The sequence below is a fragment of the Crassostrea angulata genome, chromosome 2, assembly GCF_025612915.1.
Source record: "Crassostrea angulata isolate pt1a10 chromosome 2, ASM2561291v2, whole genome shotgun sequence".
NCBI lineage: Eukaryota > Metazoa > Mollusca > Bivalvia > Ostreida > Ostreidae > Magallana > Magallana angulata.
The window spans coordinates 6,101,481-6,123,225 of NC_069112.1; the positions used below are offsets into that span (position 1 = coordinate 6,101,481).

Here is a 21,745-nt window from a genome sequence, read left to right on the forward strand (position 1 = left end):
GAATGCAGCCCCATTAGGACAATGTGTATCATCATGCACAACAAGTCAATTTTCTGATGTTATTGAACAAAAACTGGATTATAAATAAGGACAACAAACTTTTTTCTGATCAATAATTATAAAAAGACCGTGATTTGCAACAAATATTTTTCCGACTTATTATTTACAATTACAAACAATTCAAAAAAATTATTATACATCTGTCTAGCGATATGTATGCATTTAAAAAAAGTTAATTTTTACAATTTTCTAAATTCAAGGCTTACATATTTCAACATCTTAAGTCAACTGAGTATTTAGATAAACATATCATATGCGCATGTTTCTCTAAAAATGTACTATAACTAACTGTTTGGTTTTTGAGCACTTATAAACATCTTATATATTAATACTTTTCTGCTATTTAATAGCAGAAGAGTATAAATAGAATTATTAATAAAAATGCAAACCATTTTTTTCACTTTTTACAACAAGGTTGATTAACTGTAATTTTTATCTGTTAAAATCGTTGTCAGCTATAGCTTACGAAATCTAATCTACGTGATTCTGTCTACACGCTGATTAAAATTATAGTTTCACATATCATAAACTCTCTTCTTCAATCACAAAATTAACTATTCTAGTTAGTGTTAAGTATAATTGTTCTCTTTTAAATAATGTTTGTGGTTGATATTGCTTACATATGTGAAATATAGAGTAACAAATCAAAGCTTCACAAATCATAAAACTATATTTATTAGATAAAATATATTTTGCAAATGCAAATGGTTGTTTCAGTGTTAATTTTATTGAAAGTAACACTTTTAAAACGACAACTGTGTTGACAAAGGTTTAAAGATGCAACATATAGATTAACGCATTAATTTGATTTACTGTGTAAACTACAGTTTACAATTGATAAACCTATGCTTAATCGATGGTTTTACTATGTTAAGTTCATTAATGTGAATTAGGCATGTCATACAAATATGTAAATACATATTTGATACAACTGCACCTATAATAATGGTTGACAGTATAGCTATAGTGATATATGTGTTCAAGATTTAAAAATGTTGTTCCATATTCCATATAGCTCTAAGCCTACACAGATGCACGCATACTATTGATTACTTTGGACATCTTTGCACATTCACTGCCTGTATCTTTTATATTTCTTTATTTTCCTATCCGTCCAACAATAATTTTCAATCGAACCTGAGAGTTACTGTTGTGACATTATATCGATGAATTCATTAAACATACTTGTCAAAGCACCAAGTTCGTCTATATCGTTAGATAGTTGTAGACATACACCGTGCTTTCGACCCATGATCCGACCAAGAGCTTGTGATTGTATACGTCATAACTTAGGCTGTGTGGAAAATACATCTCTTTTGAATTTGTCAATAAATGTGACAAAAACTGACCGTCTTTATCTAACATTAGTATTTTTCTGGTCCAATTATCACACACAAGGATGTGCGAGAGCGCGTCAGTACAGATTCCACGTGGCTCTAATCGTGATTCGGGTGGAATCCCTGTGTAGGAGAAACGATGTCTTCCTTCACGATCTGTCACCACTACAGCACCAAACATATCAAACTTACAGTCAGACACCACGACATCCCCACTTTTGTTTTCTATTAAATAATTAGGTTGATTATAAAGTTCCCTTCCTGTGCTGTCCTGTTGTATTGTCTGTGTTAGTTGTCCGTTTTGGTTGTACCGGAAGACACTTCCTCTCTGTGTGTCATAGTTAAACATTCCAACCAGTAGATCCCCGCTGTAAAAGGAACCGTACACACAGCGTGGTTTTTGTGTACAATCTTTAAACTCTATAAATGTTATTGGTGTTTCCATAGTTATGGGCAGTATCTTTATGTTATATTTGGTATCTATATAAATCAATTCAGCCTTTTTGTTTACCGTGTGTGACCCACTACCAGTTAGTGTATCACCCTCATATAAATCAGGCAGATATTTAAGAGCTCGACCATCTAAGTCGTATGAGTAGACAGTGTTTCGATCACTGATCCAGATCACTTCTGTTGTTACATAATTAATGTGAAAACCTTTATTGTTTTTTGTCATCTCAAAGGCGCATATGAACTTGGGAAGACACATGAGTTTCGGCACACACCCATTTCCTTGCTGTGGGTTTTGAGTCCCTGTGGCTTTGATATCACTAGGTGATGATTTAGTAAAACCAGTAATGGCCGGCTTGATATCTACAAAAATCAAACATAAAGTGCAAGTCGGGACGTGTTATTTTTACATACAAATAATTTCAAATTGATTCATCTTTTGACAGAATTAGTTTAATAGATTAAACCTTGTACATTACTTGATAGCATTCCACAACGCATGTTTACTTACTTGTCTTATATTGAATAATTATGTTTAATCGCAGCACTGTTAAAGTAACTAAGAAAATATCAACGGAATAAAACTCTCATAATACGATGCATTTAATATTACAAAAAAAATATGTTATGTTTTTTAAAATGATATAAATTTGATATCAAATAAAACAACATGCAATTTTGTTTGACACTTTATGTGGTTCTCTGAATTGTCAGTCACGTAATATGACTTGATAATTGTGGTACTTTTTAATGAGTTCATCTTTTATTAAAGCAAATATAAAAGAAATAGCTTCGGTTTAATATTATAAGACCTTTATTAAATATCTAACGTATTCAAAAATTCATACTATTGATTAATTCAAAGCAGCATGACTTTTAAATAAAATAAAAATTTCCTTAATTTTTATTCCAAAATGATAATGATTGAGTAAAAAATGATACAGGCTTAAATAATAATAGTTAATATTTCTCGTACTTTATGGTCGGCGCAACAACAAAGTTTATTATACCTCAATATGAATATTCTATATAACGCGTCACCTGATTAGTCTAGAGAGTCAAGAGACCGGGGAACAAAACGTCGTGTCTTCCGGGGAATAAAAATCGTGTTTCACCTCTTTGGAAGTCTCGGGATTTTTCCATTTGAGCATACGAAGTTGACAAATATGATCAAATCATAAATATGCAATCATTAGAATTCTCTTTGTGTCACAAAAATCCAGTTTTACTATATATGATTCAAAGCTATGAAAGAAAAGAGAGACAATGACAATAAACCCAAACAAACACTACGTTACTGCTTTCGACAAGTCGCAAAATTATAAGAAAATTAGAAATCGACGTATTTTGTATAATCATAAGCTGTTCGGTAAAATAAAACTAGTACTTTTATTGCATGAATGTTTGGGAACTATGAAGATTTATTCCCCCAGATAAGCCATCGGGAAATATGATTTTACTTATGGGAATAAATCTTCATATTTCCATCACCATCATGTACAATACATGTATAATATTAACTCCGAGGTGACAGGAAATCCCGAGAAGACATGTGTTATATGATATATTTTAATACATATCTAATGCATTTTTCAACAAATAACAGCGGTTAACGACCGTATTTTCCAATATTTAAAACAATGAAAACACTAGAAATTGATTTATACTAAGAATTCCAATAAATCAAACGACGTATAATTAAGACACAAGCGCGGTTTGCATATTAACATTCAAATATCTAATCATAAAATTGCTAATAAATACAGGATTATTGGATTCGATCACGTCCAGTCCCAAAAAATAAAATAAAATCACCTCATAATATACAAATACTCAAATAATGATTTCTTATTTTAAACTGTTTTGTAAAAGGTCGACCGGTGCTCGTTAGTTTCAATGAATTAAAAAAGATAATGTGCATTAGCGCTGCACTTGTTGAAAGGCATTAATGGGATTGGCTTCATTGAGTTTTTGAATGTTGTTTTCTTTTCCTCGGCGATTAAAGATCAATAAAATGTTTATTGTTTTCAGCACGTTCACGCTTTATCTGATTTATATATATCTGATTATTATTATATCTGATTGTATTGTTCAAAGTTAAAGAATTAAATGACATTGAATTTGAGACGAATTGTTAAAATTCCTGACATTATGATTTTCGTGGAACTGGCTTGTTGAATTTTTAACCTGGTGTAATTATTTTGCAGAATAATTGCACGTGCGCATGATATTACAGTATAAGGAGGACAATTTAACTATTTTACGTAAAAATATAATTGTTTTCTAGAAAGTAATATAAATGTTTCTTGTGTAAATGAGCAGGTTTCGGGGCGTAATAATGATATTGCCTCATTTGTGACATAACGAGAATTTTATATCCTTGTTTTCTTTCTCAACAAAGAAAAATAACAAAATTCTGATTATCATTATTAAGAATTGACAAAAATACCTTTTAGATTGTCCTGTTTGGTGATATATCTAAAGACGCATATCCTGTTGTCTCCGTACTGTGAACCAACCCACAGATGGTGGGTGTTGACGTCATAACTCAGGTTATATGGATAGTTTATTCCCGGGGGTATAATTAGTAGATGTGACAGGAACCGACCGTCTTTATTTAACATATGTACTGTGTTGGTCATCTTATCACACACCAAGATGTGTGACAGTGCGTCAGTACAAATTCCATTCGGCTTTAGCCTTAGTTCTGATCCATTTGCTGGGTAAGAAAAACGATATTTTCCTTCACGATTTGTCACTACTAAAGCTCCATACTCAAAAAAAGAGGCAAAGTCAGACACAACGATATCCCCATTGTTATTCTCTGTTATAAAGTTAGGGGATATATACAGTTTCAGTCCTATGCAGTCTGGTATCGTCTGTGTCAATTGTCCACAATTATTGTACCGAGTTACCTTACATGTCCAGAAGCTATCCATCCCAATCAAAATATCACCAGTTAACTTGGACCAGTATACATACCGTGGTCTCCATGTGCAGTCTGTTATATCTACGAATGTGGTAGTTCTTTCCATATCCTTTGACAGTTTGTTTATTTGATATTTCTTGTTTATATATATTAATTCTAACTCATTGTTCACTGTGTGTGATCCGTTTTCATCACAATTTAAATCATCAAGATAATAAAGAGTGTCACCTCCTGTATTTGACAAAATGAGACCATTATCAACATCACTTACCCAGAATTGCTCTGATGTCACGAAACTAATGTGGCCACAATGAGTGGCCCCTGTTACTGTGAAAGATTGGTGTAACACAGGAAGAGCCATCAGTTTTAGCAGACACTCGATTTTTACGCGTCGGTTTCCTCTCTCTGTGATTTGGACTTTACCAAGTAAATCTATCACATCCTCCTTCATGCGTGAATTAGTCATGAAAAACTGTCTTGTGTGGATTTTAAGACCAAGACAGTCCTGCTCTTTGGAGAGGCAATTTTTCTGTGAAAGGAATTGTATCGGATTATTTATTGATTGTTCATACACGTGTATAAAAGTCTGTAGGGTATCAATATGGCTGTGTATTTTAATTTTCTGTCCTAAACATCTGTGCCGGAAATCAAAATGACGTGAGCTCCTGTCAGTAAGATTATATAATCTTTGAGCCTTAACAAACATCTTTATTAGAAGATGGGAACGGGAACGGTGTGTGATTTTATCAGCTTTGATTTCTGTTAGGAGAACAGGTCTATAAAAGAGAGCATCGTATCTGATAGTATCAATTTTTCTTTGGTATTGCTGACGTTTAGTTTCATACGCTCTTTGAATATCCATCCATCTGTGCGTTCTATGCTGTATGCAATGATAACAGACTGGAAGCCAACAATGTTCGCAATACATTTCATATAACATGGTGGAATGTCTATCACAGATTTCCTGTGTTGGGATGAACTTGATATCTTTACCGTACGTCATGACATTATGGTCTATTGTTTTGAGATCTTTTTCATGTTTCTCTTTACACCTGGGACATAGATCAAATTGGCACGATACACAATAGTACGCTGTGTCACCTTGACAATCAGAACACTGATGTACTCTATATATGGCGCTTGGTGTGGCCATGATCTAGAAGGTTATGATCACAAAGTCACAACCTGTAAAAATAAGTGTTATAGAGTATAATCAGGTTCACACAAATTAAATTTAAATTTTATTTTAAAAGATATTCAGTGCATGTTGTATTCATTTTGCAAAAAACAAGTTTTCAACTATACTGTGTGTAAATGTCTACTATTTGTATTTTGATTATTGCACGTTTTTAATATCTAAAAGGTAGGAGGGGAAAATACCCAGAATACACAGGAAGTGCAATCAGTTGATTTTCCTTTTAATAATTTGTTCAATTTTTTAGATGCCTTTCTTTATAATAAGAAATTTGGAAGAAAACATAAAGTGGGGCGTGTAAACAAGACCGTAACATTCAAAATTGACTTCAACAAAACTTAGATACATAAATTGGATATGAAGTTTATGTCTATTTATGTTGAAAAGGGGCACGAGAACATGTGATGATTTAATATTTTGCTCATAGTTCAAACATACCTGAATATTGCGTGACGTTGCAATTTTCAGACTGTGATGAACTTAAATGCCCCTGGGAACAATCTACATAGCTTATAAAACGGTGTTTCTAATACCCAAAAATGTATGTGCTTGTGTGTGTCAACTTAATGCCCAATGTCGGTCAAAATTTGATTTGATAACGAGATATTGTTTGGATAGGTCTTAGATTTTTCGAAAAAGTTTATTTAAAGAAGATAAGATCTAAAAAAATCAACTCATATTTTGTAGGGGAGGAGGAGATAAATGTATGTTTTCACTTGGCCTCTATTGAATTTAATTTATAGTTTAAACGCCAAATATTCGGACATATTGTGACTATATTTCATGCACTAATGAAAAAACTACTTACCTTGTGGAATCAAGATAAAGATAATCAGTATCATTAAAACACATCATTTGATATATCATAATTACAACCCGCCATTAAACATCCGGAACGTAAACAACTTGTCGTCAGGTAAACAAACAAGAGTTACATACCTTGCATGTAATATACGCGGCGCATATCGATTATTGGAAATCTAGACTGCTTAAAAAACGGAACTTTTTACCATCCAAATGTCAATTCAACCGAGGTCTTTTACCGTGCTTGCTCAGTGAAACACATACAATATGTTCATGTGTTGCAATTTCAATGAGACTGTTTTCTGTTTATTATTCATCAAAATAACAAATATATCATTTTCTATATAGAATATTAATTTTTAAAATAAGATAGTAAAGGATACGTTATATTATTTAGTCCAGTGTTTATTCATATTTACAGAACAACATGTCACCTTTAAAAATGAGAGAAATGTACAGACGGACGAAGACATATTAGAAATTTTGTAATTCATAAAAATTGTTCCCACGAAATTAGTTTTGAGGTTAGACGTTGTTGCATGCAAACGTTTTTAAATTCCCCTATATCAAAATTTGACTTCCTTTTGTGTAAATCAATAACTTTTGTAGTGATGATGTTTTGCGCGTTTCTCCTTGTTGTTTTTGAAGTTGTATTGTTAATGAATTGCTATTGGATAATGTTTTATTTTTTACATTTGCTGATCAATAATTTCACACAGTTTCTTCAATATTCATAGGTTAAAAAACATTTAGTTGCTTTATCGTATTTTACCTGACACTACGCAGGCACGTTAGTATGCATGTACAATCGTTACTTATTTGACTATTTCTTTAATGTTTACATACAGTAATTATACTTATTACTGTCCTGCCTAAACTTTCGTTTTGGTACCGTATTAATTTATATTTCAAAAAAATGTTAGTTTACAGTTTGTACTGGTGCCATGACTTGTCATTTTTTGTTGTGATTACGGCTAGCTCGAGGATGGTTTCTTTGTGTTCATTTAGTTAGTCCACTGACAAGATTCAATTCAAGCGTCGATTTTACCTTATCAAGACTGACAAAGTATACCTAATCAATAAATATATAAATTGTCTCTCCGTATCTTTCCACAGGGTTAATGTCATTGGCAGCGTCTTTCAGAGTAAAAATTACATTTCAAATGTTATTGCTAAATGAATTTTGATTAATAAAGTTTGTGTTTATTCTTACAAATACAATGGATAAATTTTAAAGCGATGCCATTCTTATTAGATAATATCGTGTTAAGATTGATTATATTGCCCATAACTTTTTCTCCCTTGATACTGTTAATTTCAAAGAGTACCATCCGCTTGTACGATATACCACGCTCTAAGTTTCTAAATTCATATCACCACTCTCTGAAAATATAGAAATAATACACATTAAATACCATTTGTATTTAATTTGTTTTGAAATAATTCGTTTTGAATAGCTTTTCAAGAAAAAGTAAACTTCATACAACTGAATAAAAAAATTGAAATGTAATGAAAACAATCAAGTTAAGAAGGGTACAAGTATTTATTAAATTTGTCATTAATGAAGGTAATACAATTTTAGATCCTGTGATTTGGTAAACTTACATTGTAGTATAAGCTTCGCCCTTATTCATGAGATGTTAATGAGATATTGTACCAACATCTACCAAATTAATATGATTGGATATGTGGTTTGACAGTGCCAAGAAGGGTGTACTGAAATATAAACACCAGTTTGTCTTTATATCTTGCGAAACTATGAAATGCAAAGCTCGTCTGATGACGTATCGAGGTTGACAACGTCACATCGGCGCTTACAGCTATGTACAGAAAAAAACATGTGAGGAATGGTTGTATAAAGTTCGTTTCTGTTTCATCTTGTTCAGTCGTAAGCGTATATGCTATTGATATTTGTTAAATTTAGTAATTTCCAATCATCAACAAGTTCCTTCGAATTTTTAAATATCCACATCTGATTTACACTGTTTTTTGAACATTGTGTTGCACAGTAATCGTAAGGTTTCTCTTTTGCTGCTGTTAATATGTAAGTAAGGAGTAAAGAAACAGACTTGCAATAGAAATGGTGCTTAATAAAGTATGCGATAAATTACAATTTATGTCTTGTAAATAGTTACAAAGTGTGTGTTGTGCTAGATCCATTACTATGTCAAAATTGATTTTTTTTAAAAATATATAATTCGTACTTTACCGTTTGAATATTTTTATGTTTAAAAAGAAACAGCTTCCCGACATTTCAATCCTGGGGAACGTATCAAGCAATCAAAAAAGTATCTCGACATGTAGAAACAGTTGGTATTATTTAAAAAAAGAGGTTAAAGCTTTTTGATGCCGTTTTGAAGAAGACCAAGGGCATTCTAGATTAATTTAATTATCAAATATGTACGAAACTCCACAAGTTGTCTCTTATTTCCTTCATTTTTTAATAAAAGTCAGTTTAAATCATGATTGTGCATTGAGTAATTTAAAAATTTAAGCTACGGTACACTATATCAAATAAAGTTATTGTAAGTGAGCATCATTGAAAAAAAATCTTATCTATATTAACCGACTTATCGTAACTTATCATCTAAATTGTAAAAACGCTCTGAGAAATGCATTGCAATTTAAAAGCGCTATATAAAAACTTGCAATTATTATTAATTAATTATTATCAACGATTTGTCATTATCACAGATTTACGAATTATTTGCGATTTCACTGTAAGGTGCTTTTTGCGGGTCCTCATGGTCTAAGTACTTGTAGACACACAAGTCTAAGTCTTTTCCAACCCATAGTCGGTGTGTGTTGAAATCATAACTTAGGCTATATACTTTACATGTTGAACCAGTCAGTAGATGTGACAGGAAATGACCGTCTCTGTCTAACATCTGTACAGTATCGGTTTTACCGTCACACACCAAGATGTGTGACAGCGCGTCAGTACAGAGTCCTAGAGGCTGTAGTCCTGATCCTGATGAAGATCCTGTGTAGGAGAAACGGTGTCTTCCTTCACGATCTGTCACCACTACAACACCAGACACACAATCAAAATTAAGCTCGGACACTACAATATCACCATTTTTATTCTCCGTTATATAGTTAGGCATATTATATTGTCTAAATCCCTTGACATCATGTTGTACTGTTTGTTTCAGTTGCCCATTCTGGTTGTATCGAGCTACCATACCTGTCTGTGTATCATAGTTATACATTCCAACCAGAAGATCCCCAGAGAACGGGGAACAGTACACACACCGTGGAGTCCGCGTAAAGTCTTTTCTCTCTAGAAATGTGGTGGTTGTTTTATATTTGGATAGTTTAATAATGTTATATTTCGTATCAATAAAAATCAATGGTTTTCGCCGACGTCATTACTCGCTAGGTGGCGCGCGTGCACTAGAGGTTATAGAAAAATTAAAATGGCGGACAAATATAAACAGTGGTCGGTGCAACGTCTAAAATGCGAGCTTGCTCAAAGAGGTGCCGCATGTGGGGGAAGGAAGATCAATCTGATCGAAAGGTAGGTATCTAATATAGAAATAAAGACATAGTTTTCATTCACGGAAATTATGAGATCGTTTATAAAGTGTACATTTAATCGTCGTTTTACAGCACAAGACTTGGCAGTTTAGAACGTAACTATAGCTGTTTCAAAAAATAAAACTGGTTTCAAGGCAAATATGTACACACTGATTAGCTGAAAAGTCAGACAAATCTTGTTGATTTCAAAGAGCCATGGTTGAGAAACAGGCCTACGTCACATTACTGTTTATACAAGTACCCAAAGTCCAAGCTCTTTTTTTAAATATTTTCATGAATCATCTGACACTGTATATCATATCTGTATTTTGAACTGTTGAATTGAAACATACCTCAAGCATTTTAAAGGCACTATAGGAACTACAGTAATGTAACATTAGCCGAGTACTATTAGAGTCCAAAATATCCTGGTCTTTTTTTTCACTGATTTTCAAATTTTACTTGCCAGTAAAACCTGCCCAGTAACATTAATAATAATTATAATTGCTTTAATAGACCAGGAAAACCTCAGATCTTTAGGAATATATTTTGTCATTGTACATGTTTACACATGTGCATCAAGGTCTATGGATTGTATTACTCTTTGGATATTTCAGGCTTGAATCGTATGACAGAAATAAGAATTTTAGAGAAGATCCCATCATAATTCCAGAGCCATTAGATGTATTCTGGCCTATAACTGGCTTCCAGCAACTCAGACCAGAACACAAGAAGTCAATGCCACAGTTAACATATCATCAGATTGAACAATACTTTCTGTATAGAATGGCAGGTAAATATGTAAATCAAGATTTAACTGAAATGTTTCTAATTATTAGTGATATCTTAAACTAGAATGTAATGTATTTCTGATTCTGCATGTACATGTACAGGCTTACAACATTATAACAACATACATTTGATCACCTTTTGAATTTAAAAAAGAACATTCTCTAGGAAAATTTTCCAATTTTGATTTTCATTTTGTAGAAGACAAACAGATGACATCTGACCTTAAAGCCTTGGAAAAGGGCAAGGACCTTCTAAATGGAGAGAGAATTTTTGCATGCAGCATGTCATCAGATGATGCACATATTTATTTATCTGGAATAGTGGGTAGAGCAATGAAACGAAAGGTTTGGATCAACAATTTTGATGCTATTTAAATAGACATGATACAATAACAGGTTGATGTAATTGCTTATATATATATATAAAACCTTGCAAACGTTTCTGAATTATTCATGAATTTATAGTGCTAACTTTGACAATACATGTAAAATTAACAAAATTGACCACATGATATCAGATGGTAAACTACCTCAGTGTCATATTAGATTTAGCTTGATAGGAATCATTTATGTCCTGATGATTTTGTAAGATTATTGACTGATTTTCTATACATAATGGCCATAAAAACATTTTTTAGAAATGATCATGCATGACCTTACTTTTTAAATCCTTTTTTTCATATTTCAATAGTTATCCTACAATTTTAAAATTGGAATTGACAAAAGAACAGGAGATCCTCTGAATTCCCATTGTGAATGCCCTGCAGGCAAGGGGCCTCATGGAACATGTAAGCATGTTGCTGCTGTTTTTCTTATGGTGGAGAGCTTTGTGGAAAAGGGAAATTTAGCAGTCAGGAAAGGTTGTACAGACAATCTGCAAAGCTTTCATGTGCCAAAGAAAATTTATGATGGTGTGTATTACATATTTTATATACTTTTGAATAGTTAATTTTTACATGAAATAAAGTGTGGGTTATTTGTGTCTGTCAAATACCCTTTCCTTGGTGCTACACCAGATGGTTTAGTAGAGAATGATATAGTAGAAGTTAAATGCCCATATGGTGGTAGAGATGTTGATATTAAACCAGGGAAGAAATTCCCATTTCTTGTTGAATCAAATGGTAAAATTACATTGAAATCAAGTCATAAATACTATGACCAAATCCAAGGACAACTGTATATTTCAGGTAGAAAACTCTGCTACTTCATTGTTTACACATTTTGTGACATCTTGATCTTGAAACTTGAATATGATGAGGAATATTGTGTTTTTAGTTTATTGCCAAAACTAGAAATTTTCTACAAGAAACATTTCAGACCATATGTTGCTTCTTGTTTGTAATAGGCTTGTATGCTATTTTATTTCATGCACATGTAAGCTTATTTACATATTATGCACACTTCATTGTTGAAGTTGAAGTTTTTGGTGCACTAGATATAGCAGAGAAAAGATAGAATGTACATTTTTTGATGCATTGGCTTGGTGTTTGCATTTTCATTTGAAGTTACATTAAATTAAGTCATTCTCTTTCTGTGAAATGAAATAATCAGTCATACTACTGTTCTGTATCAATATATTGTACAATTAATACTGCTGCTCCGAAGGGGGGGGGGTGTAGAATTTTTTATCTTTTTGTCTGTCTGTTGGTAACAAATTTCTGTCACATTTTTTCAGAAACTATTAATTGCAGATGCTTGAAATTTTAACACTCTTTATTAAATATGCCATATGGCGGGATTCATTTTTTAACAAATTCAATATCAACCTTGAGTTAAATGCTGACTTAACTTATTATGTATATTTATTATGTATTATGGAAAATGTGAGGGAAGAAACTGAAGATGTTGTTCAATCAAAGTTCATTATCTCTTGATCTGTACTAATTATTTGGCATTTGTAATTGTTAATTTCTTTATCTTAATTATACATGTACCAGTAATTGAACAGACTCTTGTTATCTTTATCAAGATTTAACAACAACCAATATTTAATGACCAAAAAAATGGTATAAACATTGTGATTTAATATTCATTGCAAAATGACTACATGTATTATGAACAAATGACTAATAATTCAGCGTTCTCAAGTAACATTTCTCAAAACAAAGCCAACAGTTGGATAACTTTAAGCATAACCATCTACAATAGGTTTTCTGAAGTTTGACAATGAAAAGCAAACAAATACTATTCTTGAACCAAGAACACATTTACTGGATGGTAGTGGATGACTTAGAATTTTATAGGTCTTGGAGAGGCCAATTACTCTTTCTACGTGAATTCTCTTGGATGCAATTCTCCTGTCTCGAACAACATCTTTTGGCTCAAGTTGCGATTTACCTTTCAGCATGGTAGGAGTGTTAACATATACATCCATGGGTGCAAATAAATCTTGCACCATAATTCCACGGTCTGCCATTATACTATCTTTTGGCAGACACATATTTGATTCCGGTTTGATTATGTTGGAACATTCTATTATCTGTCGATCTGATGCTGAACCACCAAAAGACTCACTTATAAATGAAACTGCACCTCTAGGGGTACAACCGATCATTGTTTTCAGTGTATTACGATGTTTGTAACTTGACCAAGTTATTGATTGGGCGTTTACATCTGATGGCTTTTGAATCGGAATCTCGGTTGCATCCAAAATCACTCTCGTTGTTGGGAACTTCTTCTGAAAATCTTCAGGCATGTTTTTGTCGATTATTTCACGGGAAGGCCAAATGTCAAGTTCCTTGAGCTGAAAGTACATAACATTTATCCACATGACAATAATTTTGGATACTGTTGATTCACTGATTTCAAACATGAGACTAAGTTCATAATCTTCTTTGGCTTGTCTCAGTTTAATCACTGTCAAGAACAGCTGATCCAAGGGAGAAATAATGGTTGGTTGATTTTTTAGGTCTGAAGCTGCTGGACCAAGACAGTAAAAAAAGAATTGGAAATGATCATAGTTTGAAAAACCTGTGTAATAATTAATAGCTTTAGGATCTGTTCTAATGTTTTCAATAGAAAAACGACCAAGAAGAGTACATTGTACACTTTCATTAGAAACGAGCTCATCAGGGGTCAACTCAATTTCAAGATTTTCAGTCTCATCATTGGAGGATTCAACTACGATTTCATGCTGAACACCCTGATAGTCACAAATGCTTGGTTGCGATGGGATCCTTGTGACAAGTTGGCGCCTTTTAGAAGTTGTAGAGGTGAAGGGGAAAACAGATGGCACAGCATCCTCCTTAAGTCTAGCTCGCTCACCTGAATAACAAAATGTTGACATATAATGAATGTGCTTGTCAGGCGTTCATATGCTCATGAGGAAAACAAAAGAAATCAGGAATTTTGCAAATACTTGTGACTGATTCTTGCACTCAAATTGAGTTTCATTATTCTCAGAATAGTACCCAGGTGTAACTCTGTACTTAGAGTTTAACTAGTATGGAAGAAAAAGAAACTTCATCAGAAAGTATTTTACAATGGCTAATTGGCTATAATAGTACATGTACTTCATTTGATATAAGTTGGCTATAATAGTACATGTACTTCATTTGATATAAGTAGACAAGTATAAAATATAGTCATTGCATGTCAGATAAAACCTGTGAGTGCATCATATAATTAGCAAATAAAGGGGAATCAATGTAACATGCTTACCATATATTGATAAAGCACCGAATTTTACTTAGAAATTAAAAAAAAAAAACTGATAAGACTTATCATTGCAGAATCTTCTTTGTGATGTATCTTCAGCACACCTGAAACAAAAACATGCAACCACAAAGCATCATTTTCTTAAAATTAATTGATGATGAAAAAACAAGTTAAACAATAAGTTTTTTTAAATGATTATACTTTTGAAGTACATGTACAGATTACATATAAATCAATTCCATTCACAGTGAGTGAGTGTGCATATTACATTGGGACATAGGAGCTTTCCATGTAAGAGGACTTGACAAGAGTATTAGGCTACTGTCTGTACATGTACTTCCCGATAATCAAAATAAATTTAATTGTTAATTAAAAATACAAAATCCAAGATTCCTCTGACAATAGATAGTGGTATAATTGCAATGCTCTTACTATTGAAATCAGTTTAACATGTTTAATAGGCACTGGGATGTAGTGCGATGTTTTTCTGAGGAATTTCGGATTAAATGAATGCACGTATCTAATTATGCAGATGTATTGAAATGTAGCAAAAAGATAAGAAAATGTGAAACCTTAAACATAAACGAAATTAAATCACTGAAATTTTTACTAACCTAATAAAGTGCTCTTGTAGTCCGACGACACAAAGTGAGCCTTGCATACAACATCATTAGGTCCGGGTTTCCAAAGTTGTTTTGTTTTTGGATCAGTGCGTTTTATCGCAATTCTCCACTTTTTTGAGAGAATTTTGTCATGTGGAAACTTGTGTCCACCATATCCCGTGCACCCAGGCACACAGCAATACTGAGGCATTGAAGATTGAAGTTACGCCAACGTATCGTCTTACGAAACGAAGTAAATATAGCCTATAGTTACGAGATTTGTTTATACCCGCTACTACACGCGCGCCACCTACCGACAAAAAAATCTACGGCGGAAACCATTCACTTTCACCGTTTACTGTGTGTGATCCATTACCCGTAAGAGCATTACAGTCACACAAGTCATCAAACAGATGAATATAATTTCCTTCTATGTCCATTAAGATTAAGTTGTTCTCATTATCACTGACCCAGACCCGGTCTGGTGTCACACAGGATATGTGAAGACACCAACAACCCCCATATACGTCCGGGAGTGTAAAAGAGTTAATCAGCTCAGGGGGAGATATTACCTTGAGTCGGCACTCGTTTCCTTGCTCTTTGCTGTTGGAGTTGTACTCGGTGACGCCATCTCCTCAAAAGGGATTGGTTTTAAATCTAAAAACACCAAATATGTTTGTCAGAAAGTGTTATTTAAGCACCGAATCCTTGTTTTTGAAAAACATACTGTCACATCTGAAACAATGTTTACATACAAATTGAAAAACACACATTCGCGCTTTCTTAAAATATTTGGCTGTTTCTTTTTTTTAACGTACTGGTGTACATTAACAATAAGGTAGTTTTTTTTTCTTGCTTTTAACAATCATTTTTTAATTTGTAAAAAAGAGGTAAATATCAAAAATAAAATGCTTGTTCTGCCGATTCATGCAGGTTATAAAGGTAACGATCGTTGCAAACAAATACAAAACACAATAACGTGGGTATTGTATTTTTTTCTGCATCATGTCGCCACTTTCATATTCCGAATAAATCACCATAGAAAGTATTTTATTGTATGTATGTAGATAGATAGATAGATAGATAGATAGATAGATAGATAGATAGATAGATAGATAGATAGATAGATAGATAGATAGATAGATAAGAGAGAGAGAGAGAGAGAGAGAGAGAGAGAGAGAGAGAGAGAGCGAGAGAGAGAGTTTACACATTACTTATTTTCAACTGATAATTGGCAACGTTCACTTCTATATAGTCATTAAAATATTAATTGAACCTACTGTTTATGGTGTCCTGTCTGGTAACATATCTGTAGACGCACACCTTGTTATTGTCATATTGTGATCCCACCCAGAGACGATGAGTGTTGGCATCATAACTCAGGTTGTATGGTTTAAACATTACTTCTGGTCTTATCAGTAGATGTGACAGGTAATTGCCGTCTTTATCTAACATCTGTACCGTGTTGGTTTTTTCATCACACAACAAAATGTGTGACAGCGCGTCAGTACAGATTCCAGCTGGCTCTAGCCCTGCTCCTGATTGGGGTCCATCGTAGGAGAAACGATGTCCTCCTCCTCGTTCTGTCACCACTACAGCACCATAATCATCCACAAAGAAAAGCACAGGATTATCATTTACACTGTAAAATACAGAGGCAACGACATCCTCAGTGTTGTTTTCCGTTATGTATCTAGGCATGCCATAAAATTTCTTTCCTGTCTTATTATGTGGTATGGTCTGTATCAGTTTTCCACTTTGGTTGTACCGGATTATCATGCCTGTCCATGTGGACTTTGCTTTCTTTTTATACATTCCGACCAGTACATCTCCAGTGAAATTTGAACAGTAAATACACTGTGGCTTCCATGTAGAATCGGTTATCTCTATAAATGGGGTGATTGTTTTCATATCCTTTGATAGTTTGTCAATGTTGAACTTCGAGTTCATATAAATTAATTCACCCTCACTGTCACTGTGTGCGATCCATATTTCGTTGATACATCGGTTCTACTTAATCCATCAAGATGATGTAGAGTGTTACCTGCTGAATTTGACAAAATAAGATTGTTCTTATCATCACTGACCCAGAACCGGTTTGACGTCACAATGGTTATGTGACAACAACAATCAACACCTGGCAATGTGAAAGGTAGATGGAACTCTGGACTTGACATTAGTGTCAGCAGATAATTGTTTCCTACGCATCGGTTTCCTTTCTCTGTGATTTGGATTCCACACAGTGACGCAACTACATCCTTCTTTTTGATGGATTCAGTCATGCAGAGCTGACTGGTGTGGATTGTTAAGTGTATCTGGGGAAGGGCTTTCTTTAAGGATGAGAGGAATAGTAGTGGCCTGATTACTCCCCTCTGTTCATATCTATTTACATATCTCTGTAGGCTGACGATATGTCTCCCCATTTCTATCATCTGTTTTAAACATCTGTGTTTAAAATCAAAATCACAAAATTCATCGTTCATAACATAGTTAATTAGATATTTCAATCTCTGGGCCTTTAATAAGATCTTTGACTGAAAGATTGTGAAATTTGTTTGACAGGCTTTGACATCAGTTTTGATTCTTGTCAGGAGAACAGGTCTGTAAAAGAGAGCGTCACTTCTGATGGTGTGAATGGTTCCTTTGTGTTGCTGTCGCTTATTCTGATATGATTGTTTTATCCAATGTTTTATGTTTTCTATGTTTTCTGCAATAACAAAGAGGAATTTCACAGAGTTCACAGTACTTTTTATAAACATGGCAATGATGTCTCACACAGATCTCTTGTGTTGGGATAAAGTCGATTTTATCACGGTGTGACACAACATCATGGTCTATTGTTTTCAGATCCTTTACGTGGTCCTCTTTACACTGGGAACAAAGATGAAAATGACACAATTCACAATAGTACTCTGTGTCCACCGAACACTCAGAACACTGATAAACTCTATAGGTGGTGTTTTTTGCATCCATTATGTGGAATGCCTGTCTCAGAATTTCAACCTATGTAATAAAAAATATTATCATTTAACTATATAAAAATGTGGCCATAAAATACAAAAATGAAATTTGGTATAAAACAATTAAATTATTTAATGTCAGAACAGTCAATCGACCATAATTTTCCCCTTTGGTGTAGGAAAAAGCTCATTGTGTTTTATTGGCCGCTGAGTTAGCTATTTTCTGCACCAATTGGAAAATAAAATTAAGGTTTATTGACTGCACAGTCATTAAACATAGGTAATATAAACTGGCATGGTTGAAATCTAATTGATTTAGTTCTAAACACCTAATCAGTTGGTTAACATCTTCATCAACCTAATGGAAATCACGGACAGCATGATATTATCATAATGATGTTAACCTCAAATTCTAATATAAGACCACCTGACTATGTTGAGCTAACACTCAATATATGTAAATATATAGGCATATATCTGTTGAGCTGACTGATATCGATGGCCAAAAGTAAGACACGTCTGTTATCTCATGCACTGTTCTAGTTATTGAAACGTTGTCAAATATATAAGATTTCCTTAATCAGTAGGGTTAAACTTTTCAAAATTTAATAACATCTAAAAATGAAATTGTATTTACAATTCTTATTCTTTTCCGAAATATATATTTAGCTTGAACGCATGCAGTTCTAGCAGAATACCTAATCAATCAATCACAAAAAAAAAATACGACGTAAACTAAACTGTGTAAATTGATCCTGACCTGGCAATGCAATGATAGTTACCAGCAGATAACGCCAGACACATATATCATACTATCTTGGTAGATGTAAATATATAGACATATATTTGTGCTGAGCTATCTGATATCGATGACCACGTGGTAATAATGTGTGTCATTTAATGCACTGTTAGTCATTGACACTTCGTCGAATATATTCTTGTGCGATATCCTTCATCTGTGGGGTTAAATTTGTTGACATTTAATATTGATATTTCACTTACTATTCGTGTTCTTTTCACAAATATATTTATGTTTTCTCATGCTGCACAACCTCACCGCAGCTCCGTTTTTGCTGTCTGATAAATGAACTCAACACTTGTGCATGATGAAATATGTCATTTATTAAAAATGACGAAAGTAAAGAAAAATATAAACAACATAGTAGGGGATCAGACCCAAAACTGTTCACACAAAATGTTAAATAACTTATCAATATGCTGATCCCCTTAAAATACAGAAAAACAATATTTTGTTCAAAAGTATATACAATATATACAAAACCAGCAAAAAGATGGCACCTCAAAAATAAAATATGCCATATGCAAAATAACAATATTTTGTACATGTATGCAACTTTCGAATATTGGAGTGGAGAAACGGGGATGGTGGTGGGTGTATCAAAACATTACTGTGCTAACACTCTCATAGATGAAGACAGAATGACCCTACTCTCACTGGTCAGATACTGACCGCATCAAACCACGTGACCGTATCGCTTAATTTGATTGGCTATTAAATTAAATTTGGGGAGAATTACACCATGGAATTTTTAGCAATTACATAATAGGTCACTGGGAGGTTTTTAGACTAGGAATTTGGGCTAAAAATAGACATGGACAGTGACCACTGCAGGGAAATTACATAATATGGCCAACGACCTCTACAAGGCCTGGGAAAGAAATGCAACTTATCTAATCAAACATAAACATGAAAAATACAATAAATCAGCAAATAAAATTATAGCATTCAACACATAAATACAATTATTAACATAATTGTTGTTTCTTAGCTAAAACGAATGTAGCTTTAGCAGACTCCCTGGTCAATCGAACACAAAATAGACAAAAAAAAACCCAATTCGTAATATATGTGAGTTCATCCCGACCTTTCAATGCAATACACACATGATAGATAACAGCAGATAAAGCCAGACAAATTTTTACCCATTCAGCATATTACAGATAGGGACTTGTCACATTTAACATAGTGCTACGGATAGATTTGCAAGGTTACTCTCCAATCCAATCCATTGAAAAGCCATGCGTTATGATTAATAATATCATAATCATTTAATGTCTAACGTCTCTTCTGTTTGTAATATGACACACAGAAATGAAATAAGACTAGTCTGGTTTCACACAGAACATGTATCCACACATAACGACACGAAAGTCACATTTGGAGGTGGATACAATTTATACAGACACTCACACTCTACATGTTATTTTTTTCTGCCTCTGAGGTTGGTATTTCGCTCAATTGCGTCAGTATCGGGTTGTATAATATTTACACATATCAAACCTCAAGTGTTTATCATGTGGAATCATTACGTTGACCCCACCTCAAAACTTACAAAGATATTGAGAGGGGTGTTTCTATGTGGATGTAATTCACGTAACAGAAGCTGATATGATTATGCACTGTGTTGTGAAAAATCACACACTGAAATATGTGACAGAGTGTCATTATTTATACAACGTGGTTTAAGTGTTTGGTCCGATGTATGTCCTGTGCATGAGCGGTGGAAAAAATTATCGAAGTTATTATAACATGTGACAGAAATTGTCCATCTTTATCTAACATATGTTTTTGTTGTTAAAAACATCTCAAACTGGAATGTGTGATAGTAAGTGGATTTTATTTTGGTCTAATGTATGTCCCGTGTTTAATAAATAATGATTTCCTGTTTTTCAAGATCAAATTGTGTTCTTCATCGTTGTTTTAATAATGTGATTTATATACAGTTCTTATATATAAACCCCTTAAATTAAAAATGTATAACGCTTACCTACTGATATACTTGCCTAATTATTAATGGTTGATCGTGAAATATCTACGAGCATCGATAAGAGACAATATTTCTTTTCTAGTAGAAACTCATTCTACGACGGTGAAATTAAGAGAGAGAGACAGGTAAAGTGACCTACCGACATAGATGTAGAATAAAACAGTTTGTTGAAGATCTAGAGGAAATGTCCTTCTGAAATTAAGTTCACCATATTCTTAAAAAAACCATTTACATTTAGTTTACATATACTGGCACTGTACCAGTTATCGGCTATAATTTTACGTTTTCTTTTCGTGTTTCCTTATTTCTTTATATATTTGAATAAAACTTGATATTTTAAATGGTGAACTCCTAATTTATCAGTCTGTTAGATTATATCATCATTTAGAACTCAGACATTTTGTTTTTGTGCTATTTATCACGCTCCGAATTTGCCGAGTTTTTACGATTTACTGTACCAGTTATCGGCTTCGTGATAATAACACAGTAAAATCCCTTTACATGTTGATTTCATATTCTGCAAAGTTGAAATTGAATTATGTCCCTTGCGGGGTCAGCCTATAGGTCGTAGGGGTTACTATACATAAACAAAACTCATCGAATTATCCGTTTATCATCATACGGTATTACATAAAAACGTATGCTGTTCAAT

The 21,745-nt window shown here is 33.3% G+C and overlaps 1 protein-coding gene and 1 pseudogene across 1 annotated transcript; both read right to left on the reverse strand.

Moving 5' to 3' along the window:
- Positions 1-875: 875 nt before the first annotated feature.
- Positions 876-6,851, reverse strand: LOC128173655 (uncharacterized). The gene is made up of 3 exons (XM_052839325.1): positions 6,780-6,851; positions 4,297-5,961; positions 876-2,210 (listed from the first exon to the last, which is right to left on the reverse strand). Exons 2-3 carry the CDS (start codon positions 5,927-5,929, stop codon positions 1,267-1,269), a joined length of 2,577 nt encoding a protein of 858 aa, XP_052695285.1. The 5' UTR covers positions 5,930-5,961; positions 6,780-6,851; the 3' UTR covers positions 876-1,266.
- Positions 6,852-8,309: 1,458 nt separating this feature from the next.
- LOC128172036 (uncharacterized) lies at positions 8,310-18,317 on the reverse strand (annotated as a pseudogene).
- Positions 18,318-21,745: the final 3,428 nt, after the last annotated feature.

Excerpts from the sequence above, each read along its gene's own strand:
- LOC128173655 (XM_052839325.1), bottom strand. The coding sequence starts at position 5,929 with ATGGCCACACCAAGCGCCATATATAGAGTACATCAGTGTTCTGATTGT. Across the intron at positions 2,211-4,296 it reads CAAACAGGACAATCTAAAAG|ATATCAAGCCGGCCATTACT; the intron begins GTATTTTTGTCA and ends TGATTTTTGTAG.